This window comes from Leptodactylus fuscus, chromosome 10 (assembly GCF_031893055.1).
Source record: "Leptodactylus fuscus isolate aLepFus1 chromosome 10, aLepFus1.hap2, whole genome shotgun sequence".
Taxonomy (NCBI): domain Eukaryota; kingdom Metazoa; phylum Chordata; class Amphibia; order Anura; family Leptodactylidae; genus Leptodactylus; species Leptodactylus fuscus.
In genome coordinates, this window is record NC_134274.1 from 41,424,099 (window position 1) to 41,451,883 (window position 27,785).

Genomic DNA, 27,785 nt, shown 5'->3' on the forward strand with positions numbered 1-27,785 from the left:
CAGCAGCGGGTAACATGCCGGAGAAAGCCTTGGTCACTGTGCGCTTCGGCCCGTACATGAACGGCTCTGGATTTGTGCAGCACCGCGTGTCCAGGCTGCAGGGGCTGCGAGGTAGGTGCAGGGGGAAGCCGGGTCCCCACTCGCGCCGTGTTTTGGGATTAGAGCCCGCACTCTCCCCCCCTCCCGGCCGTCCAGAATGCAGCGCGCGGCCATAGCTGTGCCGGACTGGCATCACACACACACGGTATGCCAATGGTCACACAGAGCGCTTTTAGTGCAGCTTATGGGAAGCGATATTTTTAGTCTGAAGCCGGAGAAAGAACATATAGGAAAATACACTCATTTTTTTAAATTTTTTCTAAAGCCTGAAAAATTACATTGTGTATTTGGTTTAGGATTTCTCATGGTTTTGATATATATTTTTTGGTACTATTCCGTTATCGGGCCAGCAGCAGCGCATTTCAGCACCAGCTTTCGGGACAGCAGTTCAGTTCAGCAGCGGGAATTACAATGACATCCGAGGACTGCTGGCCCGATGCTTGTGCCCAGTAGCCAGTACATCAATGACCCCCCCTCCATCTCCTCCTCCTTCCAGTGCTGCCCCCCAGCTCTCCTTACATCTACCCCGTACCCTCTCCCCGCCACATGACTAAGCCGATGCTGGCCCGATGATAGAGGCCGTGCTTGTGTGTAGTAGGCAGTACATCGATCGATGCCCTCATCCTCCTCTTCCTTCCAGTGCTGCCCCCCAGCTCTTCTTACATCTGCCCCGTACCCTCTCCCTGTAATAGGCCTCACCGTAAATCTTGAGCAATGAATGCTACTAGATAGCCGCCGGACGCTGCAGAAAGTTTGTCCCTCCGGCTCGCTGTAGCTCACCGTTCCTATAGTCGGCGTGTTTCTTGTCAGGGCCTGGATTGAGCCCCGGTGTCTTTCCTTTCGGTCTCGGTACTAGCGCTGAGGTGAGGCCTAGTCGTGTGGCGGGGAGAGGGTACGGGGAAGATGTAAGGAGAGCTGGGGGGCAGCACTGGCAGGAGGAGAAGGATGGGGGAGGGGGGTCATCGATGTACTGGTTACTGGGCACAAGCATCGGGCCAGCAGTCCTCGGATGTCATTGTAATTCCCGCTGCTGAACTGCTGTCCCGAAAGCTGCTGCTGAACTGCGCTGCTGCTGGCCCGATAACGGAATAGTACCTATTTTTTTTTGTAATTGAATTTAAAAATATTCCTCTTAGTTCACACATGGAGTCTTCCAGTTTTTTTTACATTTTGTCCAATACAGTGAGAGACTGTAAGTGCGATCAGGGTCGGACTGGGGTGTCTAGGGCCCACCAGTGGAATTGTTTCTAGGGGCCCATCGCCAGGACCCTGCAGATCAGCTGTACACGACGGCTAAAGGTAATAACATGCTGCTCACCCACTATACCATGTGCACTACCTAAACCCACTGCTACACCCTGTATGGAAAGTGAACAGCATGGCTCCTAGAAATGTTACCATTACCTATAGCCACGCTGTCCTGGCAAAGGCTGATCTGCAGAGGTCCTGGCTGTTGTACCATTGCAGATGTAATATTGGTGGTTTATCCTAAGGACAGACCATCAATATTAGAAAGATGAATAAATCCTTTAGGGCTGGTCACACGGAGATACATGAACTCCACGTGTGATTATTCCGTCACAGATGCCAGGCATCCCCCCGTGGCATTCTGCTCCAGTTTAGGCCTAAATGAATGGGCCAGAGCCTTGTGCCACGGATGCTGAGACTGACTCAGCCGTGAAATCTGCGCCAAGATAGGGCAGTTTGCTTCTTTTTTCTGTTACTAGCAGAGGAGGAGGGAGGAAGTCCAGGCAGCACAGCAGGTCCTCACAGGATAGCAGCTATACAGTAGCTGCAGCAGGTCAGTGAGAGGATTACGAGCAGCCATTATAGCTGATGCTGAAGCTGCACACATGTCCTCCGATATATGCTTTCCCTATATATCGGGAGGACACTATGTGCAGCTTCAGCATCAGCTAATGGGGCCCATGTGTGTTGAGGCAAATGCAGTTGCATTGGTCAGGGGCTCGACTGGGGGCCCATGACCAATGTATCTGCATTAGTACAATGAGGACTTAACAGTCAGGGCTCTGGGCCCACCGGGAGATTCACCGGTTTCCCAGCGGGCCAGTCCGACCCTGGGTGCAATAGAGTATCATAAAACTGCTGCATCTGAACCTCAGGCCGTGTACACCCAGGAGCTTTGTGCATATAGCGCCATCCTTCGCCATGCACTCTGAATTGCTTTTTCCAACCAGTGGGGGAATTTATTAAGATTGGTGTCTTCTATGTGAAAACGGCCACGTGTTAAAGATGCCACCACATTATTATTCATCTACACCAGAAAACCGCATAGTTGTGGTGTCAGCAGCGGCTGAGATCAGCTGATCAGTGGGGGTGCCAGTTTTCAGACCACCACCGATCAGACATTGATGACCTATTCTAAATACAGGTCATTAAAGGAGTGTTCCAAATAAGTGCTTGTGATCACATATGTCTCTGATCACAGGTACTGCCGTTGAGTCTAGGAGTCAGTGCTTTGTGACACTGTAGCTATGGCATCCACTCTGTTCCTGAGCAAGAGCTAACATCATTTAAAGTCTCAGCATGCACTCCGTTACATGGGTAGCATAAAAAAAACAAGACATCTTACAGCATTGGAGATACAAGTTCTATTAATTTTGCGCAAAATTTATGATGCAAATGTGCCTTTTTAGTAAATTAGGAGCACAAAATACCAAGAAATAAAATAAAAAAAGCACATACAAAAATAAAATTGTATAAATGACCTCCAATGGCTCCTTGCTATTTTTTTTTTTTTTTGTTGTTGTATATTGCATATTTTTCGCGCAGTGTTGCAACTTAGGCCACACAATTTTTTTGTGTAAGTTGTAACAATTAGAGATGAGCGAACACTAAAATGTTCGAGGTTCGAAATTCGATTTGAACAGCCGCTCACTGTTCGAGTGTTCGAACGGGTTTCGAACCCCATTATAGTCTATGGGGAACATATACTCGTTAAGGGGGAAACCCAAATCCGTGTCTGGAGGGTCACCAAGTCCACTATGACACCACAGGAAATGATACCAACACCCTGGAATGACACTGGGACAGCAGGGGAAGCATGTCTGGGGGCATAAAAGTCACTTTATTTCATGGAAATCCCTGTCAGCTTGCGATTTTCGCAAGCTAACTTTTCCCCATAGAAATGCATTGGCCAGCGCTGATTGGCCAGAGTACGGAATTCGACCAATCAGCGCTGGCTCTGCTGGAGGAGGCGGAGTCTAAGATCGCTCCACACCAGTCTCCATTCAGGTCCGACCTTAGACTCAGCCTCCTCCAGCAGAGCCAGCGCTGATTGGTCGAATTCCGTAATCAGCGCTGGCTCTGCTGGAGGAGGCGGAGTCTAAGATCGCTCCACACCAGTCTCCATTCAGGTCCGATCTTAGACTCCGCCTCCTCCGGCAGAGCCAGCGCTGATTGGCCGAAGGCTGGCCAATGCATTCCTATTGGTAGCAGTGCTGAGCCAGTTCTGCTCAACTACACCGTGTGCCAGTCAGCCCATCTGATATAGCAGAGCCGAGTGTGGATTCCTATATCCACACTCGGCTCTGCTATATCAGATGGGCTGATTGCATGGAAATCCCTGTCATCCCTGTCATTGCATTGGCCAGCGCAGATTGGCCAGAGTACGGAATTCGACCAATCAACGCTGGCTCTGCTGGAGGAGGCGGAGTCTAAGATCGCTCCACACCAGTCTCCATTCAGGTCCGACCTTTGACTCCGCCTCCTCCGGCAGAGCCAGCGCTGATTGGCCGAAGGCTGGCCAATGCATTCCTATGCGAATGCAGAGACTTAGCAGTGCTGAGCCAGTTCTGCTCAACTACACATCTGATGCACACTCGGCTCTGCTATATCAGATGGGCTGACCGGCACACGGTGTAGTGGAGCAGAACTGGCTCAGCACTGCTACCAATAGGCAGGGTCGGACTGGGGTGCCTAGGGCCCACCAGTGGGATTCTTTCCAGGGGCCCACCCTACTGCCATATGTAATATCGCCCGTCCAGTTTTTGCCATTATACTCGTTTAAAGTGCATTTTCACGCACAATACAGTGTGCAAAACAGCTATGGCTACACTACTACTTCCTTCATGCAACCAAAGATCGCAGTGTCCCTTTGGGACTCTTTCACATTAGTGAATGGAGTCGCATTGGGTCCCTCAGGTTGCAATGTGACTCCATTCACTAACATGAGTGAAAGAATCACAGGGCAACACATCTTTGGTTGTATGACAGAAGTTATAGTGTAGCCATAGCCTAATGCTAGGTTCACAACAGCGGCAAGCTCTCCGTCATACAGGTCCACCATGGGACCAGAATGACGGAGAGGTGGACTATCAAAATGGCGGTTACACACAGACAGTGGAAGACCTCATTAACATAATGAAGTCCGCCAGGTGTCAGCCATTTTCAGGCATTGTCAGGCAGATAAGGGTATGTTCACACATCAGTATGCCATCCGTCCGTTTGAATTCAGTTTGACACTTCAAAACGGACTGAGGCACATACTGATTGTATACTGACACCTTTTTATGCTGATGGCAAACGCTCTCCGTCCCCTAGAGGACAGATAAGGGGATTAAAAGTAGCAATTGGAAACAGAGTAGAGATCAGTATGTGTACCAGTCCGTTCTGAAGTGTCAAACTGAATTCAAACGGACGGATGGCATACTGATGTGTGAACATATCCTAAGTCCTCAGCGTTTCTGAAACTTGGATATTGTTATGCTGGAGCTCTAGAAAAGGGCACAATAACAATAACAATAAATAAATATAATAACAATAAATAATAATAATAATAACAATAGAGTGGGACATAATCTATGGGGTGGGTGGACTACAACTCTCAACAGTTCCAGGGCATTTGGAGCTGCTGGGAGTTGTAGTAATTGAAAGATTTGGGGGCATCTTTCGATTGTCCACTTCAGACAGCGGGGGGATTGGGGGTGCTAGCAGTACCATTACAATAAATCACAACATTACAATAAATACAATGCAGTAATATTTTGTGCAGTAATACTCACAGGAGACGTCTTCCCACATTTCCCGTCTCTTCCCTTTGGACCGCCATGACCACTTCTTCCAGCTGTGACTTGACTCTGTAAAGTTTGAAACACAGACATCTTTGACTCCTCACTTCTCCACACATCCAACCCCAATAAATATATATATATATATATATATATATATATATATATATATATATATATCACAGCAGCCCCTGCAGCCTATATTATGCCCCACAGTGGCACAATAGACTGTGGGGTATAATAGAGGTTGCAGGGGGGCCACTGTAGGGCATAATAGAGGTTACAGGGGCCACAGTGGACCCTTCAAGCTCTATTATGCCCCACAGTTGCACACCCATGAACTATTATTATACTCGGGGGGGTCTTTTCAGACCCTGAGTATAATAATCGGAGCCCCAGGGGAGGTGAGGGAACATAATAAATACTGTTACTCACCTCGCCGGGATCCGATTTTACTCCTAGCAGGCTTTGGGCCTATACGGTAATGTGTCAGACGTCACGTGGTCTGGGATATTACCATATAGGCCCAAAGCCTGTGGTAGCAGTAACAGCCTGTTACTATATAGGCCTAAAGCCTGTGCTAGCAGTAACAGGCTATTACTACTAGCACAGGCTTCGGGCCTATATAGTACTGCTAGCACAGGCTTCGGGCCTATATGGTAATATTCCAGACCACGTGACGTCTGGGCATTACCATATAGCCCCGAAGCCAGCTAGGAGTAACACCGGATCCCGGAGAGGTAAGTAACAGTGTTTATTATGTTCTCTCACCTCCCCTGGGGCCCCGATTATTATACTCGGGGGTCTGAAAAGACCCCTGAGTATAATATTAGCGGCAGTGGGATCGCGGCCTGGCCCGGGCCTATTCACTACCGCCCGCCGCGGCCTAAAGTACAAGGGGAAGCGGGGGCGGCAGTGATCAGGTCCGGGTTGGTAAATAGGCCGCTGCCTGCTGGTAGATACTCCAGCAGGCAGCGGCCTATTATAAAACAAAAAAAAAGTTATTATACTTACCGTCCGACCGCGCGCTGCTTCTCCCGCTGCTGCCGCATGCTCTTCTCTCAGGCGTCTGTGTATCAGCGTAGGCGGCGTAATGACGTCGCCTACGCTGATACGTAGATGGCTGAACAAGCGCAAGGACATCGGTAGCTCTCCTTGCGCTGGTTCTTAGGATTAGGGGAGGCGCCCTAAGCGCCTCCCCTAATCCTCCTCTGACATGGGCAGGGGCCCGATTGAAATGTCAGGGGCCCGATCAGGCCCCTAACCACCCGATCCACCCCATTGATGATCGGGCCCCTGCCTATGCTAAAATGATTAGCTGTATAGTCGGGGCCCGGGGGCCCACCGGGGGATCCCCCGGTGCTCCGACGGGCCAGTCCGACCCTGCCAATAGGAATGCATTGGCCAGCCTTCGGCCAATCAGCGCTGGCTCTGCCGGAGGAGGCGGAGTCAAAGGTCGGACCTGAATGGAGACTGGTGTGGAGCGATCTTAGACTCCGCCTCCTCCAGCAGAGCCAGCGCTGATTGGTCGAATTCCGTACTCTGGCCAATCAGCGCTGGCCAATGCAATGACAGGGATGACAGGGATTTCCATGCAATCAGCCCATCTGATATAGCAGAGCCGAGTGTGTGATGTAGCAGAGCCGAGTGTGAATATAGGAATCCATAGGAATGCATTGGCCAGCGCTGATTGACCAGAGTACGGAATTCGACCAATCAGCGCTGGCTCTGCCGGAGGAGGCGGAGTCTAAGGTTGGACCTGAATGGAGACTGGTGTGGAGCGATCTTAGACTCCGCCTCCTCCAGCAGAGCCAGCGCTGATTGGTCGAATTCCGTACTCTGGCCAATCAGCGCTGGCCAATGCAATGACAGGGATGACAGGGATTTCCATGCAATCAGCCCATCTGATATAGCAGAGCCGAGTGTGTGATATAGCAGAGCCGAGTGTGTGATGTAGCAGAGCCGAGTGTGCACACTCGGCTCTGCTACATCTGATGTGCCGGTCAGCCCATCTGATATAGCAGAGCCGAGTGTGTGATGTAGCAGAGCCGAGTGTGGATATAGGAATCCACACTCGGCTCTGCTATATCAGATGGGCTGACCGGCACACGGTGTAGTTGAGCAGAACTGGCGCAGCACTGCTACCAATAGGAATGCATTGGCCAGCCTTCGGCCAATCAGCGCTGGCTCTGCCGGAGGAGGCGGAGTCTAAGGTCGGACCTGAATGGAGACTGGTGTGGAGCGATCTTAGACTCCGCCTCCTCCAGCAGAGCCAGCGCTGATTGGTCGAGTTCCGTACTCTGGCCAATCAGCGCTGGCCAATGCATACCTATGGGAAAAAGTTTGTCACAAAAATCACAATTACACACCCGATAGAGCCCCAAAAAGTTATTTTTAATAACATTCCTACCTAAATAAAGGTTATCCCTAGCTAGCCCTGCCTGTACAGCTATCCCTGTCTCTTAGTCACAAAATTCACATTCTCATATGACCCGGATTTGAAATCCACTATTCGTCTAAAATGGAGGTCACCTGATTTCGGCAGCCAATGACTTTTTCCGATTTTTTTCAATGCCTCCGGTGTCGTAGTTCCTGTCCCACCTCCCCTGCGCTGTTATTGGTGCAAAAAAATCGCCAGGGAAGGTGGGAGGGGAATCGAATTTTTTTGGAGTTTGCCACGTGATGTTCGATTCGAATCGAACACATCGAACAGCCTGATATCCGATCGAACATGTGTTCGATAGAATACTGTTCGCTCATCTCTAGTAACAATGCCTAAAAAGAGTCAAAACACGTTAGGTTAAGGCCCCACGTTGCAGAAAAGCTGTTTTTTTGTTTTACTGCAGTTTTTTGAGCCAAAGCCTGGAGTGGCCACAACTAGGTTTGGCTGAAATGCACACAGCAAAATCTGCAACAATCAAAAAAAAAAAACAGTGTATCCTCAACGTGGGGTCTTAAGGGTATGTTCACACAGAGATTTTTCCAAGTGGATTTTGACGTGGAATTTGCCTCAAAACCCGCCTGCAAAAATGGCTCTTATTGACTTCAAGACCACAGGGTCCTGCATCTATCTCAATACAAAGTCCCATTTTTGGCTGCAGTAAAATAAGAGGGTCAAGAAAGCATGGGTCTCTCCATTCCCTTGTAGAGAACTTCCAGAAATAGCCAGAGTTGCATGGAGTATCAGCGGCGAATCTGGATCTTTTATTCCAAATAATGGATGTGAGCAGCCATCCAGTGTTCTTTGACTTCTCGGTCAGCAGTTTGTCAGCACTATTAGATCATCTGACCAAACATTGCCAATAATAGCCTTGAATATTGGCAGGTCTAATAGGGCCTTTAGCCCACCCACCAGCTTGTCCCTGAAACAAGGAAGTGGAGGGGAGAGGAGACAGGAGAGAAGGTGAAACCCGGAAATGAGAAAACCCCTTTAAATAGAGATTTTCAGGACAGGTAAGAATTTGAATAAAGTTTCTAATGTCTCTTTAAACTATAAAATTAATTGCAAAATTAGATTAGAATAAATTTTGCAGGCTTAGTAATACCAAAGTAATTGGAAAAGTTGCACGTTTATTGCACTTTTCATTAAAATGGTCGATTTTAATACCAGCGTGATCTTTCCAGCTATCCTTCATCTCCTGTAATTTTTCATGATTTATGCCTGGCAAACCTTGACTGAATATATTATTGTATTTTAGGTCAGTATATAATTGAAGCCAGTATGTGATAAGGAGCCTTAAAGAAAACCTTCCACCAACTTCAGCTTGTTCATACTTTGGGTGGTCTTGGGTTACAGCAGACACGGGTGTAAGATTCTGATCTGACAGGATGAAAAGGACTGGAGTTGGAGAAGGTGGTGAAAAATTCTCTTTAAAGGGATCCTATCATTAAAATGCAATTTTTTGTGACTAACACGTAGGAATAGCCTTAAGAAAGGCTATTCTTCTCCTACCGTTAGATGTCTTCTCTGTGCCGCCATTCGGTAGAAATTCCGGTTTTTATCGGTATGCAAATGAGTTTTCTCACAGCACTAGGGGCGGGCCCCAGCGTTCAAATAGCACTGGGGGCGTCCCCAATACTGCGAGAGAAATCTCAGTTTTTTGCCAGCATGCAAATGAAAGCCAGAGCACCCCACTATAGGTCTCTAGGGAAGGCCTAGGCCCGAGAAGCGTCAGATATTCACTGGTATGTTGGAATTCCATCCAGTAAAACCAGGTTTTGTTAAAAGTGTCAACAATGTCTTGCAGCAAAGAGGTAACGTTCTCAGTACACAAGCTCATTAACCTCTAAATCCAGAGGGGAGGGGGTACAGTTCGCTTCCAAAACTGCGGGGTACATGCCCGAGCCGCGTGAATTGAAAATTGAAGCAAGGAGCGCTTATACATAAGAGCCAGGGACTCGCAATGATGGAGGAGGAACAGGGCGGGGCCTAAGTCGTGACAAGTCTCTGTAAGGGCTCGTTCACATCTGCGTTCTTCTTTCCTTATTGCAGGTTTCCGTTTCCTGCATAAAACAGATGCAGGAGACGGAAGCCTGCAGGAGACTTTCTCACCCATTCATTTGAATGGGTGAGAAAGCTGTCCGGCCGTGCGCGGCAGTGAGCGTTTTGCGCTCTCTGCCGCGAAACCGGGTTTTATAATCCGGACACAGAGTCGGACATGCAGTACTCTGTGTCCGGATAAAAAAATCCGGTTTCGCGGCGGAGAGCCTAAAACGCTCACCGCCGCGCACGACCGGACCCGATCTATGGTTTCCGTCTTCTGCCATGCAGAAGACGGAAACCATAGTACGGACACATTGAACGCAGGTGTGAACCCAGCGTAACTTGAGAAATAATCCTCTTAACCCGAGTCCCAAAAGGGGAATAAAGCGCTACAAGACTAAAAAGTGTGTAACATGGTGCACCTGTGGGAGAAGAGCATGCAATCTTGAGGGGACACGATACCACCGGGACATGAGTTTAACACTGGCCGCCTGATAACATGAGCTGATCGATGTTTTATGTGTGATATGAAATATTTGGGCATGAGCGAGACACAAGTTAAGCAGTGCGTAACTACTGGGGTAGCGGCTGCCACAGGGCCCAGGTATTAGGGGTCCGGCGACAGCCGCTACTTCTGCGTTTTCTTTTGTTTTTTTTTAATAGGGTAACTCCAGCCAGTAATGGGCCCCATTTACTCCACAAACACTATTATTCGGACCCCCGAATATAATGATCGGAGGCCCAGGAGAGGTAAGGGAACATTAAAAATCGTGTTACTTACCTCTCCGCGCTCCAGACAGGCTTCGGCCTAGTTGTGTGATGTATCTGACGTCACATGACCAGGACCTGCGTCCCGGGTCATGTGACATTCCAACGTCATTGAAGACGACCGACACCACCAAGGATTGCAGAGGAGCCAGGGATGGGTAAGTGACAGTGTTTTTTATTTTTGTATTCTTCCTAGGTCTCTGATTATTATTAGAGATGAGCGAACACTAAAATGTTCGAGGTTCGAAATTCGATTCGAACAGCCGCTCAATGTTCGTGTGTTCGAACGGGTTTCGAACCCCATTATAGTCTATGGGGAACAGATACTCGTTAAGGGGGAAACCCAAATCCGTGTCTGGAGGGTCACCAAGTCCACTATGACACCCCAGGAAATGATGCCAACACCTCTGGAATGACACTGGGACAGCAGGGGAAGCATGTCTGGGGGCATCTAACACACCAAAGACCCTCTATTACCCCAACATCACAGCCTAACAACTACACACTTTACACACTCAATACCACCTCTCTGACAGTAGGAAAACACCTTGAAACATGTGTATTTGGCACTTGCAGTGAGGAGAGCTTGTCACCAGCAGTGAATTTGGCCCTTGTAGTAAGTTGAGGTTGGCACCAACATTTGTTTTGAAAATCAGGGTGGATTGAGCCTCTAACCAGCAGAGTTTGGGCAAATTCATGGTGGAGGGAGCCTCTAAAAACCCCAGTTTGGACCAATTCATGGTGGAGGGAGACTCTAAAAACCCCAGTTTGGACCAATTCATGGTGGAGGGAGCCTCTAAAAACCCCAGTTTGGACCAATTCATGGTGGAGGGAGCCTCTAACCAGCCCAGTTTGGGCAAATTCATGGTGGAGGGAGCCTCTAACCAGCCCAGTTTGGACCAATTAATGGTGGAGGGAGCCTCTAACCAGCCCAGTTTGGACCAATTAATGGTGGAGGGAGCCTCTAACCACCCCAGTTTGGACCAATTCATGGTGGAGGGAGCCTCTAACCAGCCCAGTTTGGACCAATTCATGGTGGAGGGAGCCTCTAAAAAACCCAGTTTGGACCAATTCATGGTGGAGGGAGCCTCTAAACAGCCCAGTTTGGGCAAATTCATGGTGGAGGGAGCCTCTAACCACCCCAGTTTGGACCAATTCATGGTGGAGGGAGCCTCTAAACAGCCAAGTTTGGACCAATTCATGGTGAAGGGAGCCTCTAAAAACCCGTTTGGACCAATTCATGGTGGAGGGAGCCTCTAAAAACCCCAGTTTGGACCAATTCATGGTGGAGGGAGCCTCTAACCAGCCCAGTTTGGACCAATTCATGGTGGAGGGAGCCTCTAAACAGCCCAGTTTGGGCAAATTCATGGTGGAGGGAGCCTCTAAAAAACCCAGTTTGGACCAATTCATGGTGGAGGGAGCCTCTAATTAGCCCAGTTTGGACCAATTAATTGTGGAGGGAGCCTCTAACCAGCCCAGTTTGGACCAATTAATGGTGGAGGGAGCCTCTAACCACCCCAGTTTGGACCAATTCATGGTGGAGGGAGCCTCTAAACAGCCAAGTTTGGACCAATTCATGGTGAAGGGAGCCTCTAAAAACCCGTTTGGACCAATTCATGGTGGAGGGAGCCTCTAAAAACCCCAGTTTGGACCAATTCATGGTGGAGGGAGCCTCTAACCAGCCCAGTTTGGGCAAATTCATGGTGGAGGGAGCCTCTAACCAGCCCAGTTTGGACCAATTAATGGTGGAGGGAGCCTCTAACCAGCCCAGTTTGGACCAATTAATGGTGGAGGGAGCCTCTAACCACCCCAGTTTGGACCAATTCATGGTAGAGGGAGCCTCTAACCAGCCCAGTTTGGACCAATTCATGGTGGAGGGAGCCTCTAAAAAACCCAGTTTGGACCAATTCATGGTGGAGGGAGCCTCTAAACAGCCCAGTTTGGGCAAATTCATGGTGGAGGGAGCCTCTAACCACCCCAGTTTGGACCAATTCATGGTGGAGGGAGCCTCTAAACAGCCAAGTTTGGACCAATTCATGGTGAAGGGAGCCTCTAAAAACCCGTTTGGACCAATTCATGGTGGAGGGAGCCTCTAACCAGCCCAGTTTGGGCAAATTCATGGTGGAGGGAGCCTCTAAACAGCCCAGTTTGGGCAAATTCATGGTGGAGGGAGCCTCTAACCAGCCCAGTTTGGACCAATTCATGGTGGAGGGAGCCTCTAACCAGCCCAGTTTGGGCAAATTCATGGTGGAGGGAGCCTCTAAACAGCCCAGTTTGGGCAAATTCATGGTGGAGGGAGCCTCTAACCAGCCCAGTTTGGACCAATTAATGGTGGAGGGAGCCTCTAAACAGCCAAGTTTTGGGAAATTCATGGTGGAGGGAGCCTCTAACCAGCCCAGTTTGGACCAATTAATGGTGGAGGGAGCCTCTAACCACCCCAGTTTGGACCAATTCATGGTGGAGGGAGCCTCTAAACAGCCAAGTTTGGACCAATTCATGGTGGAGGGAGCCTCTAAAAACCCCAGTTTGGACCAATTCATGGTGGAGGGAGCCTCTAACCAGCCCAGTTTGGGCAAATTCATGGTGGAGGGAGCCTCTAAACAGCCCAGTTTGGGCAAATTCATGGTGGAGGGAGCCTCTAACCAGCCCAGTTTGGACCAATTAATGGTGGAGGGAGCCTCTAAACAGCCAAGTTTTGGGAAATTCATGGTGGAGGGAGCCTCTAACCAGCCCAGTTTGGACCAATTCATGGTGGAGGGAGCCTCTAACCAGCCCAGTTTGGACCAATTCATGGTGGAGGGAGCCTCTAAACAGCCCAGTTTGGGCAAATTCATGGTGGAGGGAGCCTCTAACCAGCCCAGTTTGGACCAATTAATGGTGGAGGGAGCCTCTAAACAGCCAAGTTTTGGGAAATTCATGGTGGAGGGAGCCTCTAACCAGCCCAGTTTGGACCAATTAATGGTGGAGGGAGCCTCTAACCAGCCCAGTTTGGACCAATTAATGGTGGAGGGAGCCTCTAAACAGCCAAGTTTTGGGAAATTCATGGTGGAGGGAGCCTCTAACCAGCCCAGTTTGGACCAATTCATGGTGGAGGGAGCCTCTAAACAGCCCAGTTTGGGCAAATTCATGGTGGAGGGAGCCTCTAAAAAACCCAGTTTGGACCAATTCATGGTGGAGGGAGCCTCTAATTAGCCCAGTTTGGACCAATTAATTGTGGAGGGAGCCTCTAACCAGCCCAGTTTGGACCAATTAATGGTGGAGGGAGCCTCTAACCAGCCCAGTTTGGACCAATTAATGGTGGAGGGAGCCTCTAACCACCCCAGTTTGGACCAATTCATGGTGGAGGGAGCCTCTAAACAGCCAAGTTTGGACCAATTCATGGTGGAGGGAGCCTCTAAAAACCCCAGTTTGGACCAATTCATGGTGGAGGGAGCCTCTAACCAGCCCAGTTTGGGCAAATTCATGGTGGAGGGAGCCTCTAAACAGCCCAGTTTGGGCAAATTCATGGTGGAGGGAGCCTCTAACCAGCCCAGTTTGGACCAATTAATGGTGGAGGGAGCCTCTAAACAGCCAAGTTTTGGGAAATTCATGGTGGAGGGAGCCTCTAACCAGCCCAGTTTGGACCAATTCATGGTGGAGGGAGCCTCTAACCAGCCCAGTTTGGACCAATTCATGGTGGAGGGAGCCTCTAACCAGCCCAGTTTGGACCAATTCATGGTGGAGGGAGCCTCTAACCAGCCCAGTTTGGGCCAATTCATGGTGGAGGGAGCCTCTAAAAAACCCAGTTTGGACCAATTCATGGTGGAGGGAGCCTCTAAACAGCCCAGTTTGGGCAAATTCATGGTGGAGGGAGCCTCTAACCACCCCAGTTTGGACCAATTCATGGTGGAGGGAGCCTCTAAACAGCCAAGTTTGGACCAATTCATGGTGAAGGGAGCCTCTAAAAACCCGTTTGGACCAATTCATGGTGGAGGGAGCCTCTAACCAGCCCAGTTTGGGCAAATTCATGGTGGAGGGAGCCTCTAAACAGCCCAGTTTGGGCAAATTCATGGTGGAGGGAGCCTCTAACCAGCCCAGTTTGGACCAATTCATGGTGGAGGGAGCCTCTAACCAGCCCAGTTTGGGCAAATTCATGGTGGAGGGAGCCTCTAAACAGCCCAGTTTGGGCAAATTCATGGTGGAGGGAGCCTCTAACCACCCCAGTTTGGACCAATTCATGGTGGAGGGAGCCTCTAAACAGCCAAGTTTGGACCAATTCATGGTGAAGGGAGCCTCTAAAAACCCGTTTGGACCAATTCATGGTGGAGGGAGCCTCTAACCAGCCCAGTTTGGGCAAATTCATGGTGGAGGGAGCCTCTAAACAGCCCAGTTTGGGCAAATTCATGGTGGAGGGAGCCTCTAACCAGCCCAGTTTGGACCAATTCATGGTGGAGGGAGCCTCTAACCAGCCCAGTTTGGGCAAATTCATGGTGGAGGGAGCCTCTAAACAGCCCAGTTTGGGCAAATTCATGGTGGAGGGAGCCTCTAACCAGCCCAGTTTGGACCAATTCATGGTGGAGGGAGCCTCTAACCAGCCCAGTTTGGACCAATTCATGGTGGAGGGAGCCTCTAAAAAACCCAGTTTGGACCAATTCATGGTGGAGGGAGCCTCTAAACAGCCCAGTTTGGGCAAATTCATGGTGGAAGGAGCCTCTAACCAGCAGAGTTGTGGGAAAGCAGGGTGGAGGGAGCCTCTAACCAGCAGAGTTGGTGGAAATCAGGGTGGAGGGAGCCTCTAACCAGCAGAGTTGGGGGAAATCATGTTGGAGGGAGCCTAGTATTAGCAGAATTGTGCAACGCTTATGGTGGATGAGTATGAGGATGCGGAGGAATTGGAGAGGTTGAGTACAGACATGGAGTTTCATGTTGGGGTGCTTTACACAGGTGGGCACAAAAATGAAGGCTCTATCCAGTGGTGGTTCATTTTTATCAAAGTGAGCCGGTCGGCACTCTCAGCTGACAGACGGGTGCGCTTGTCAGTGATGATGCCACCGGCTGCACTGAACACCCTCTCAGATAGGACGCTGGCGGCAGGACAGGACAGCACCTCCAAGGCATATAGGGCAAGTTCAAGCCACAGGTCCAACTTCGACACCCAATACGTGTAGGGCGCAGAGGGGTCGGAGAGGACAGGGCTGTGGTCGGAAAGGTATTCCCGCAACATGCGCCTATACTTCTCACGCCTGGTGACACTAGGACCCTCCGTGGCGGCACTTTGGCGTGGGGGTGCCATCAAGGTGTCCCAGACCTTAGACAGTGTGCCCCTCGTTTGTGTGGACCGGTGAGAACTTGGTTGCCTACTGGAGGAACTGCCCTCCCTGCCGCCAACGTCACATGCTGGAAACATCTCCATCATATTCTGCACCAATTGCCTGTGGCAAGCATTGATGCGATTGGCCCTCCCCTCTACCGGAATAAAAGACGAGATGTTGTTTTTATACCGGGGGTCAAGGATAGCAAAGATCCAGTACTGGTTGTCCTCCATGATTTTGACAATACGCTTGTCGGTTGTAAAGCACCCCAACATGAACTCAGCCATGTCTGCCACAGTGTTAGTTGGCATGACTCCTCTGGCCCCACCGGAAAGTTCAATCTCCATTTCCTCCTCATCCTCCATGTCTACCCATCCGCGCTGCAACAATGGGACGATTCGAAGTTGCCCGGAAGCCTCCTGTATCACCATCACATCATCGGACAACTCTTCTTCCTCCTCCTCCTCCTCCTCCTCCTCCTCCATTAAACGCAGTGAAGCGGACAGATGTGTGGACCTACTCTCCAGCTGTGACGGATCGGATGCTATCCCTAACTCCTCTGTGTGATCTGAGTTATCCCTGATGTCAATCAGGGATTCTCTCAGAACACACAAGAGCGGGATTGTAAGGCTCACCATCGCATCCTCAGAGCTCACCCTCCTTGTGGACTCCTCAAAGACCCGTAGGATGTCACAAAGGTCTCTCATCCATGGCCACTCATGGATGTGAAACTGAGGCAGCTGACTTTGTGGCACCCTAGGGTTTTGTAGCTGGTATTCCATCAAAGGTCTCTGCTGCTCAACCACTCTATTCAACATCTGAAACGTTGAGTTCCAGCGTGTGGGGACGTCGCACAAAAGCCGGTGTTGTGGCACATGCAGGCGTTGCTGGAGAGATTTTAAGCTAGCAGCGGCTACTGTCGACTTGCGAAAGTGGGCGCACATGCGCCGCACTTTCACCAGTAGCTCTGGAACATTGGGGTAGCTCTTTAGGAAACGTTGCACCACTAGGTTGAAGACGTGGGCCAGGCATGGAACATGTTGGAGTCCGGCAAGCTCCAGAGCTGCTACCAGGTTCCGGCCGTTATCACAAACGACCATGCCTGGGCCCAGGTGCAGCGGCTCAAACCATATTGCCGTCTCATCGAGGAGGGCATCCCTCACCTCGGAGGCAGTGTGCTGTCTGTCCCCCAAGCTGATCAGCTTCAGCACAGCCTGCTGACGTCTACCAACGCCAGTGCTGCAACGTTTCCAACTCGTAGCTGGGGTCAATCTAACAGCGGAGGAGGAGGCGGTGGCGGAGGAGGAGGCGGTGGCGGAGGAGGAGGCGGTAGAGGAGGAGGAGGAGGGGGGTGTTCTTCTCGTGTCCCTGCCAGGAATGTTAGGCGGGGAGACGAGGTACACCGGGCCAGTTTGGGAAGCAGTCCCAGCCTCAACTACATTCACCCAGTGTGCCGTCAGTGAAATGTAGCGTCCCTGTCCGCATGCACTTGTCCACGCGTCGGTGGTCAAGTGGACCTTTGTGCAAAGCGCGGAACTAAGGGCCCGCCTGATGTTGAGTGACACGTGCTGGTGCAAGGCGGGGACGGCACACCGGGAGAAGTAGTGACGGCTAGGGACGGCATAGCGAGGTGCCGCAGTTGCCATCAGGTCCAGGAAGGCGGGAGTTTCAACAAGCCGGAACGCCAACATCTCCTGGGCCAGCAGTTTAGCGATGTTGGCGTTCAAGGCTTGCGCGTGTGGGTGGTTAGCAGTGTATTTCTGCCGCCGCTCCAATGTCTGAGAGATGGTGGGTTGTTGTAAAGAAACGCCTGATGGTGCCTTTGATGGTGCAGGAGAAGGAGATAAGACAGGACCAGGGGAGGATGAGGTAGAAGTCAACAAAGTGGCGGAGGCAGATGAAGTGGTGTCCTGGCTCGTCCTCTGGAGTGCATCGCCAGCACAGTCAGCAGTGGCAGTGGCAGAGGCAGAGGCAGAGGCAGTGGCAGTGGCGTGAACGGCAGGCGGCCTTTGTCCTGCCGTTGCTGCCTGCCACTGATTCCAGTGCTTGGATTCCAAATGACGGCGCATTGAAGTGGTGGACAGGTTGCTCTTCTCAGAGCCCCTAATCAATTTCGAGAGGCAAATTGTGCAGACAACACTATATCTGTCCTCGGCGCATTCCTTGAAAAAACTCCACACCTTCGAGAAACGTGCCCTCGAGGTGGGAGTTTTTCGGGGCTGGGTACGAACTGGAACATCTTGGGAGATTCTGGGTGTGGCCTGGCTTCGCCTAAGCTGCTGACCTCTGCCTCTGCCTCTAGCTACCCTTTTTGGTGCTGCACCTGCCTCAACATCCACACTACTTTCCCCGCTTGACATCCCCCCTGTCCAGGTCGGGTCAGTGTCCTCATCATCCACCACTTCCTCTTCCAACTCCTGTCTCATCTCCTCCTCCCGCACAATGCGCCGGTCAACTGGATGCCCTGACGGCAACTGCGTCACATCATCGTCGATGAGGGTGGGTTGCTGGTCATCCACCACCAAATCGAACGGAGATGGAGGAGACTCTAGTGTTTGAGCATCTGGACACAGATGCTCCTCTGTTAGGTTCGTGGAATCGTGACGTGGAGAGGCAGGTTGAGGGACAATGAAAGGAGCGGAGAACAGCTCTGGGGAGCAGGGACAGTTTGGGTTATTGTTCTGTAAAGCTTCGGAATTTTGGGAGGAAGGAAGACAAGACTGTTGGATAATAGGAGGAGAGGAGGCAGAGTCTGACTGGCTGCTGGACAATGTGCTGTAAGCGTTCTCTGACAGCCATTGCAAGACCTGTTCCTGGTTCTCGGGCCTACTAAGGTTTGTACCCTGCAGTTTAGTTAATGTGGCAAGCAACCCTGGCACTGTGGAGTGGCGCAATGCTTGCTGCCCCACAGGAGTAGGCACGGGACGCCCTGTGGCTTCACTGCTACCTTGCTCCCCAGAACCATTCCCCCGACCTCGCCCACGGCCTCGTCCACGTCCCTTTCCGGGAGCCTTGCGCATTTTGAATTCCTAGTTAGAAATTGGCACTGTATACCAGTAGTAAAAATTGTGGGTGCACGTAACCCCAATATATTCTTTGAATTCCCAGTCAGAAACTGGCACTATATGGCAGTAGCAAGAAATGAGGGTATTTGTATTCCCAATATACTCTTTGAATTCCCAGTCAGACAATGGCACTGTATACCAGTAGTAAAAATTGTGGGTGCACGTAACCCCAATATATTCTTTGAATTACCAGTCAGACACTGGCACTATATGGCAGTAGCAAGAAATGAGGGTATTTGTATTCCCAATATATTCTTTGAATTCCCAGTCAGACAATGGCACTGTATACCAGTAGTAAAAATTGTGGGTGCACGTAACCCCAATATATTCTTTGAATTCCCAGTCAGAAACTGGCACTATATGGCAGTAGCAAGAAATGAGGGTATTTGTATTCCCAATATACTCTTTGAATTCCCAGTCAGACAATGGCACTGTATACCAGTAGTAAAAATTGTGGGTGCACGTAACCCCAATATATTCTTTGAATTACCAGTCAGAAACTGGCACTATATGGCAGTAGCAAGAAATGAGGGTATTTATAACCCCAATATATTCTTTGAATTCCCAGTCAGACAATGGCACTGTATACCAGTAGTAAAAATTGTGGGTGCACGTAACCCCAATATATTCTTTGAATTACCAGTCAGAAACTGGCACTATATGGCAGTAGCAAGAAATGAGGGTATTTATAACCCCAATATATTCTTTGAATTCCCAGTCAGACAATGGCACTGTATACCAGTAGTAAAAATTGTGGGTGCACGTAACCCCAATATATTCTTTGAATTCCCAGTCAGAAACTGGCACTATATGGCAGTAGCAAGAAATGAGGGTATTTGTATTCCCAATATACTCTTTGAATTCCCAGTCAGACAATGGCACTGTATACCAGTAGTAAAAATTGTGGGTGCACGTAACCCCAATATATTCTTTGAATTACCAGTCAGAAACTGGCACTATATGGCAGTAGCAAGAAATGAGGGTATTTATAACCCCAATATATTCTTTGAATTCCCAGTCAGACAATGGCACTGTATACCAGTAGTAAAAATTGGGGGTGCACGTAACCCCAATATATTCTTTGAATTCCCAGTCAGAAACTGGCACTATATGGCAGTAGCAAGAAATGAGGGTATTTGTATTCCCAATATACTCTTTGAATTCCCAGTCAGACAATGGCACTGTATACCAGTAGTAAAAATTGTGGGTGCACGTAACCCCAATATATTCTTTGAATTACCAGTCAGAAACTGGCACTATATGGCAGTAGCAAGAAATGAGGGTATTTATAACCCCAATATATTCTTTGAATTCCCAGTCAGACAATGGCACTGTATACCAGTAGTAAAAATTGTGGGTGCACGTAACCCCAATATATTCTTTGAATTCCCAGTCAGAAACTGGCACTATATGGCAGTAGCAAGAAATGAGGGTATTTGTATTCCCAATATACTCTTTGAATTCCCAGTCAGACAATGGCACTGTATACCAGTAGTAAAAATTGTGGGTGCACGTAACCCCAATATATTCTTTGAATTACCAGTCAGAAACTGGCACTATATGGCAGTAGCAAGAAATGAGGGTATTTGTATTCCCAATATACTCTTTGAATTCCCAGTCAGACAATGGCACTGTATACCAGTAGTAAAAATTGTGGGTGCACGTAACCCCAATATATTCTTTGAATTACCAGTCAGACACTGGCACTATATGGCAGTAGCAAGAAATGAGGGTATTTGTATTCCCAATATACTCTTTGAATTCCCAGTCAGACAATGGCACTGTATACCAGTAGTAAAAATTGTGGGTGCACGTAACCCCAATATATTCTTTGAATTACCAGTCAGAAACTGGCACTATATGGCAGTAGCAAGAAATGAGGGTATTTGTATTCCCAATATACTCTTTGAATTCCCAGTCAGACAATGGCACTGTATACCAGTAGTAAAAATTGTGGGTGCACGTAACCCCAATATATTCTTTGAATTACCAGTCAGACACTGGCACTATATGGCAGTAGCAAGAAATGAGGGTATTTGTATTCCCAATATACTCTTTGAATTCCCAGTCAGACAATGGCACTGTATACCAGTAGTAAAAATTGTGGGTGCACGTAACCCCAATATATTCTTTGAATTACCAGTCAGACACTGGCACTATATGGCAGTAGCAAGAAATGAGGGTATTTGTATTCCCAATATATTCTTTGAATTCCCAGTCAGACAATGGCACTGTATACCAGTAGTAAAAATTGTGGGTGCACGTAACCCCAATATATTCTTTGAATTCCCAGTCAGAAACTGGCACTATATGGCAGTAGCAAGAAATGAGGGTATTTGTATTCCCAATATACTCTTTGAATTCCCAGTCAGACAATGGCACTGTATACCAGTAGTAAAAATTGTGGGTGCACGTAACCCCAATATATTCTTTGAATTACCAGTCAGAAACTGGCACTATATGGCAGTAGCAAGAAATGAGGGTATTTGTATTCCCAATATACTCTTTGAATTCCCAGTCAGACAATGGCACTGTATACCAGTAGTAAAAATTGTGGGTGCACGTAACCCCAATATATTCTTTGAATTACCAGTCAGAAACTGGCACTATATGGCAGTAGCAAGAAATGAGGGTATTTATAACCCCAATATATTCTTTGAATTCCCAGTCAGACAATGGCACTGTATACCAGTAGTAAAAATTGGGGGTGCACGTAACCCCAATATATTCTTTGAATTCCCAGTCAGAAACTGGCACTATATGGCAGTAGCAAGAAATGAGGGTATTTGTATTCCCAATATATTCTTTGAATTCCCAGTCAGACAATGGCACTGTATACCAGTAGTAAAAATTGTGGGTGTATATAGCCCCAATTCTATTGCTAGGGGACTTGCAGGGTATTTCTGGGGTGAAGGTGGGGGGGCACACCGTTGGAACGGGTATCGGGGTATATATCGGGTATACGGGAATACACTGACAGTGTATTCCATTCAGGATCCTGGGAAAGCTGGGTTGCGGCGATTGAGCCCGTCAGTGCCACGTTACACTGACAAGCTTCTCCCTGGAATTTAGCTCTTATAAGAGCTGTTGGTTGTCTTCTCCTTCCTATCCTAGCCTGTCCCTGCCTACCCAGAATCTAAGCCCTAGCTAGCTGGACGGAAACCTCCGTCCCCGGTGAATTGCAAGCTCAGAATGACGCGAAGCTGGGCGGCGCTGTTCTTTTAAATTAGAGGTCACATGTTTTCGGCAGCCAATGGGTTTTGCCTACTTTTTTCAACGTCACCGGTGTCGTAGTTCCTGTCCCACCTACCCTGCGCTGTTATTGGAGCAAAAAAGGCGCCAGGGAAGGTGGGAGGGGAATCGAGTAATGGCGCACTTTACCACGCGGTGTTCGATTCGATTCGAACATGCCGAACAGCCTAATATCCGATCGAACATGAGTTCGATAGAACACTGTTCGCTCATCTCTAATTATTATATTCTGAGGTCTGAAAAGACCCCAGAGTATAATAATTGTTCATGGGTGTCCACAGTGGGGCATAATATGGTGTGCAGGGGCCACTATGGGGCATAATAGAGTGTGCAGGAATGCAGGGAGGGGTCGGTCGAGGTCTTCGGCATCCGTGTGGGGGGGGGGGGGGGGGGCATGTCAAAAGTTCGCCACGGAGCCCCACCATTCCTAGTTATGCCACTTATGGTCAGTGAGGGGCATCATCAGATAGAGGGGTTAGGGTTCTCTTTTCTACCTTCTTTTAACCAGCATCTAAAACGTCATATTTGGATATTGTCAGAGTCGTATAAGCCACCATGGTAAGTGGACAGAACCAGAGTCCGTTTCGGTCTACGGTAATGAATTTGATCTAATAGGGAAGTTTTCTTATGATGGTAAAGTTTTCTGGAAACATATGGAAAATTACATTAATGAGAAGACTTGCTGCGACGCGGCCTGCACAATTTACTTCACAAGTGATACTAAGAATCCTGCAATCAGAATCTCACAGTTTGCGATCACTTTGAAGAGCTAATTAATCGGCGAGGAGTGGACACATGCCAACATGTCGGGCAAAACTCTAAGACAGCGCCGCTATTCCTTCCTCCTTATTATTCATTTGTCACCACTGGCCTAGTTATTACTAAGATTTATTTACACCGACGCAGTATATAGTTGTGTGGAGGATTGTTATATTCTAACAAGCTGTGATATTGGTGAAAGCAGCAACTTGTAACAATAGCAAAGCATGGTAGTCCATCATCAGAGTCTGGGAACTTCATTATAATATGGAATTGTCTTATCAGATGCTTATGCTGCATGTACTGTGGCTCGGGGAAGGGTTCTGCTTCACATGGAAGGGACAAAACAAGGTATTGGGAAAAAGAACGGTCTATTAAATCCAACATAGCCCCCCTTCCCCCACTCATACATAATAGGAAAAAGTCAGACAAACCTGTCAATTATGGCAGGACCAGCTGACTGTATAACATGTATGGGGTCTTCCTAAATGTCCCATAAAAACTGGGGCCAAGGCAAGGAGAGATCTGGCAACACAATCCTTTATTTTTCTGGGCAATAAGTTGCACTCAGAACTGTCGTCCATTGACTTACTCCCCTCTCTCTACTGAGAATACCTGCATGCCTAACAAGTGGAGCATGCATGTGAGCAAGAGAGTCCGAAGGAAAAGCTGTCAGCGGAATGAGTTCACTTGACAGCTATAGGGGCCATTTACACGATGTAACGCGGCGCTGATTCTTGCATGAAACTCGCGTAAGAATCAGCGCTGCAAAACAGAATCCCATTGACTTCAATGGGTTCCGTATAACGCGCATAACACATTAAAATCAATGGGAGGCTTTTTAACTCATTGATGTATCCTCAGGGTTTTTTTTTTTTTTTTTTTTAAATGTAGATTGTAGGCCCCATATAGGGATCACAATGTACATTTTTTTTCCCTATCAGTATGTCTTTGTAGAATGGGTGGAAATTCATGCAAACACGGGAAGAACATACAAACTCCTTGCAGATGTTGTTCATGGTGGGATTCGAACCCAGGACTGCAAGGCTGCAGTGCTAACCACTGAGCCACCGTGTTGCCCCAACAAACTTAGTTTTAGGCTTCAGCCCCACGGGACAACCCGTAGCTATAAAGCGCTGTGGGAAAAACCACGGTGGCAGCACTTTAAACAGAAAGTTCGCAAGTTGCCAGTGTTTCCATAGATATAATTGACATGCTGCGATTTCCAAAACCGCACCAGTTTTGGAAATTACAGCATGTCTGCGCTCCAGTTTTTAACGCAAAGTGGATTTGCAAGAATCCCATCCACTTTGCAGTTACTGTAAAGCGCTGCAATTTTTCCCGTGGACAAATCACGGCGTTTCTGGCCCATGGGGCCCCGGCCTTAAACAGTAGGTGAACCATAAGCCAAAAGGTAGCCGCGTTCGATCTAAAAGGATTGCTTTTAATGTCTGTGTGTCAAATTGAGAAGTATCCGAAGTATACTTTAAACAAATGGATTGTCAATTGTTCGTGTCCTAATGCAGTCAGTGAGGATCTTTATTACATGTTGGCTTCCACATTGACTGATGAAATTGTTTGCATATCATTTGCCGATTTATTTCCACTTCAACAAATTTTCCTAGTTATGAAACAAGAAGCACATTATTATGGTAAAGAAGGACCTGTACACACTCCTGCGGTATTCAGTGGTTACGGGTCCTCTAGAATTTGCTTTACAGCGCTTATCAGAGCCCAAAAATCCTTACTTAGTGCCAAAAAAAGAAGCTATTATTATAACTATTGATACATCAGAGCATTAGGTGATAATTTGGGGTTCACTGTGACAGTCCAAAATAAATATACGCGAGGCGCACAAACTAACAAGTCGAGATGGTTGGGGGGGGGGGTGTCGCAAAACCAATAACTTACATCATTTGTGCTCTCAAAAAGTCTTATTTCCGGATTATTAAATATTAGTAACAAACGTTGATTATCAGATGGCAATACAACACAAATATCAATTACACGTTACACAGTTCAGTCCTATTAATGTGACCACCGCCTACTTTTGACGTCAACGTTAAATAACCAATCGCAAAAGGTACGTGTCACCAGCCATCTGGGTGCACTCATCATTGTGGAAGGCATGATGGATCAACACAAGTATGTTTTTCCTCAGGATTATGGCATCTACCAGCAGGACAATGCAACGTGTCATAAAGCTCGCAGTGTATGTGTGGTTCAAGGAGCACCAGGATGAGTTTACCGTACTCCCTTGGCCAGCGAATTCCCCGGACTTGAACCCAATTGAGAATCTGTGGGACCACCTCTATCGGGTTGTTCGTGGCATGGATGCTCAACCGCGTAACCTAGTGCAGCTGGCCACGGCACTGGAGTCGGCATGGCTCAACATCCCAGTGATCATCATCACAACATCCCCTCTCTTTCTGCACGTCTCGCAGCGGTCCGCTCTGCCAAAGGTGGTTATTCTGGATTTTGACAGGTGGTCACAGTAATGTGACTGGACTGTGTATAAGTTGGTCACTCATCCGGACATTTCGATTACAGTCAGACCTTCTTCCGTGATTGGTCAAAGATTTATCCACTCCTCATCCCATGCCGTCACCACTTACTACTTCCACCACTCTTGGACCGGAGTTGTGAAGTTCATCCGACCATTACTACTGTCACCGCTGATCAGTGAAGGTCTGATTGTAACCGACATGTCTGAGTGGGCGACTAGCTTATGACATAATTGATGCTTGTGCTGTATTGCCATGCGAAAATTAACATTTGTTACTAATAATAAGCAAATAAGACTTTTTTTGAGAGTGCAGTAGAATTTGATTTTTCGTAACAGTCTTTGGACATGGATGCCATCTTGTACCAGTTGCACATACAATGTAAAGGTCAGCATAAACCTTCAGTATCTGTTGCTACATGATCACTCAACCCATAGCTTTTTCCCTCCAATCCCCGGATACACATCTCTTCTGTTTGTGAAGGCCTTAAGATATGGGATTGCCAAGCATTTTGTCAATGTAGTTTGTACCTAATTTGTTTTCACAATGTCTATCTTCTAGCTGTTCTTCGTTCCAATGGACACAAAGTTGTCTTCGAAGAAATACTCGACAGGGACACTGTGGAACTTATTGTAAATGGAGAGACTGTATTTCAGTGTAACATGAAAGAACTTGACTTTGGTAAGAAAAGAGGAATATTTCCTAGTAATTATTTTCAAATTTTTTTTTAAAGTTTTTTCATGAAGTATAATTTACACCGCCATAACTGGTGAACAATAAAACAAGGCACAAGTCCCCCTCAAGGTGTGCGTCTGGGGTTATGCTTCACAAGGAAAAGTAATGGAAGACTATTTAATATAATGTGGCAGTACATTTTACATATTTGCTTCAGGCTGGGGACGTGTACAATAAGGATCAGTTTGCCTCCCTCTCATATCCATTACTGGTTTCATGTGCAATTCTGCCAGGAGTAACTGTAGTATTGCAAACAGGTATAGCTAAAAAAAGAAAAAACAACAGAATATAATATAAGAGATTGGGGATAGCAAATCCAAGACAGCTAAACAGATCCCTGACACAGAAAGACCTTTCTTGAGTTGTACAGAATGTTCAGTCCAGTGCACAGTGAAAGCTGTAGGTGGAGGCTGTGAAGAAAACGAGCTCATCCCTTCTTCATTCACTGTGTGAAAGAGAACAGACCTTCCCCCTCCTCTACTGACTGTGAAGGCGTTTTGCTTATTTAATAGTATGTATGGACAGACCTTCCCTAGTAACAGGTGGTGAACCGCATAGCGGCCAGAAGGAAGACACCCAGTGGCAGTAACTTTAGAGAAGTTTGTAGGCAGTAAAACAACTTTAAATACATTGTTACTTTGTCCAGAATCACACGTTCTATTAAAAAAATAAAAATTAGACTGGTATAAAATTGTTGCTAATTTGCAATAACATTAACTATACTTAAAATAATTCTGAGATCTTCTAATTTTCAAACTAGCTACTGGCCTGACATTTCCTGTTCTGTAGAGATAACTTTTCAATAGGCATCATATTATTACTGCAGAAAGAATTACAATGAAATGTAACACCTAGAAATAAATAACACAGGATCACATCCATTTAGCAATGGGTCATGACCGCAGCTCAGCTCCTCCCACTTCCTGCAACGTGACCTTTCCGCAGAGGTCACAAAACATTTGTCTAGAAACTGTCAGAAGTCAGTGGATAATCTCCAGCCACCAGTTTCATGTAATGTAAAGACTATCCCTGGAGAAATTACCATTTGTTGTCAGGTCAGAGAGGGTACATTTACAAAGTGTTTTCACCACATAAACATGCTTTTACATTAAAAACTCATGTGTTTCTGAAATACATGGTTTTTTTAAAAAAGCAGCATTTTTAATATATGAAAGTATTTGTTTTGAGAACAGCACCGTGTGAGCCTAAGAGGAACATCTAAGGGCGGGTTCATATCTGAGCCCGCTCCCCACTTTGTAGGTTTCCATCTTCTGCTGACAGGAGACAAACCTGGCAGTCATTGTCCACCCGTGAGCATCTTCTGGTCTCCGCGGCAAAAGTTTTTTTTTTTTTTTTTAACCGGACACAAAGTCCTGCATGTCCGACTTTGTGTCCAGTTAAAAAAAAAAAAAAAAAACACAAAAAAACCCTTTTGCCACGGAGACCAGAAGACGCTCACACGTGCATACTTTGCAAACCCATTCATAATGAATGAGTTTGAAAACTGACTGCCGGTATCTGTCTCCTGTCCAGTTCCTCGGGCAGAAGACGGAAACCTGAAAGCGGAGACGGGCGCAGGCGTGTACCCGCCCAAGCTTGAGTATAGTATTTACCTGGAAAACGTATCAGTGATCCTGCCTGCGTGTAAATAAATGAGAAGCACGCTTAAAGAAATGGAAAAACAGCTTTATGGTTGATCCATAACGTTATTTTTGTCTTGTAGGAGGTGATGGCAAGTTGGACCCACTTTGTGAAGAAGCAAGACTTGCTGTGCTAAAGGCTTATTAACAAATGTTAAT

At 47.8% G+C, this 27,785-nt stretch overlaps 1 protein-coding gene across 1 annotated transcript; it reads left to right on the forward strand.

The window, feature by feature from the left end:
* The first annotated feature begins 4 nt into the window (after positions 1-4).
* On the forward strand, positions 5-27,785 carry C10H10orf53 (chromosome 10 C10orf53 homolog). The gene is made up of 3 exons (XM_075257612.1): positions 5-111; positions 25,813-25,932; positions 27,710-27,785. The coding sequence occupies exons 1-3, from the start codon at positions 15-17 to the stop codon at positions 27,772-27,774; spliced, it is 282 nt and encodes a 93-aa protein (XP_075113713.1). The 5' UTR covers positions 5-14; the 3' UTR covers positions 27,775-27,785.

Coding starts and splice junctions, on each gene's coding strand:
- C10H10orf53 (XM_075257612.1), top strand. CDS start 15: ATGCCGGAGAAAGCCTTGGTCACTGTGCGCTTCGGCCCGTACATGAAC. Junction 112..25,812: donor CAGGCTGCAGGGGCTGCGAG/GTAGGTGCAGGG, acceptor TCTATCTTCTAG/CTGTTCTTCGTTCCAATGGA. Junction 25,933..27,709: donor CATGAAAGAACTTGACTTTG/GTAAGAAAAGAG, acceptor TTTGTCTTGTAG/GAGGTGATGGCAAGTTGGAC.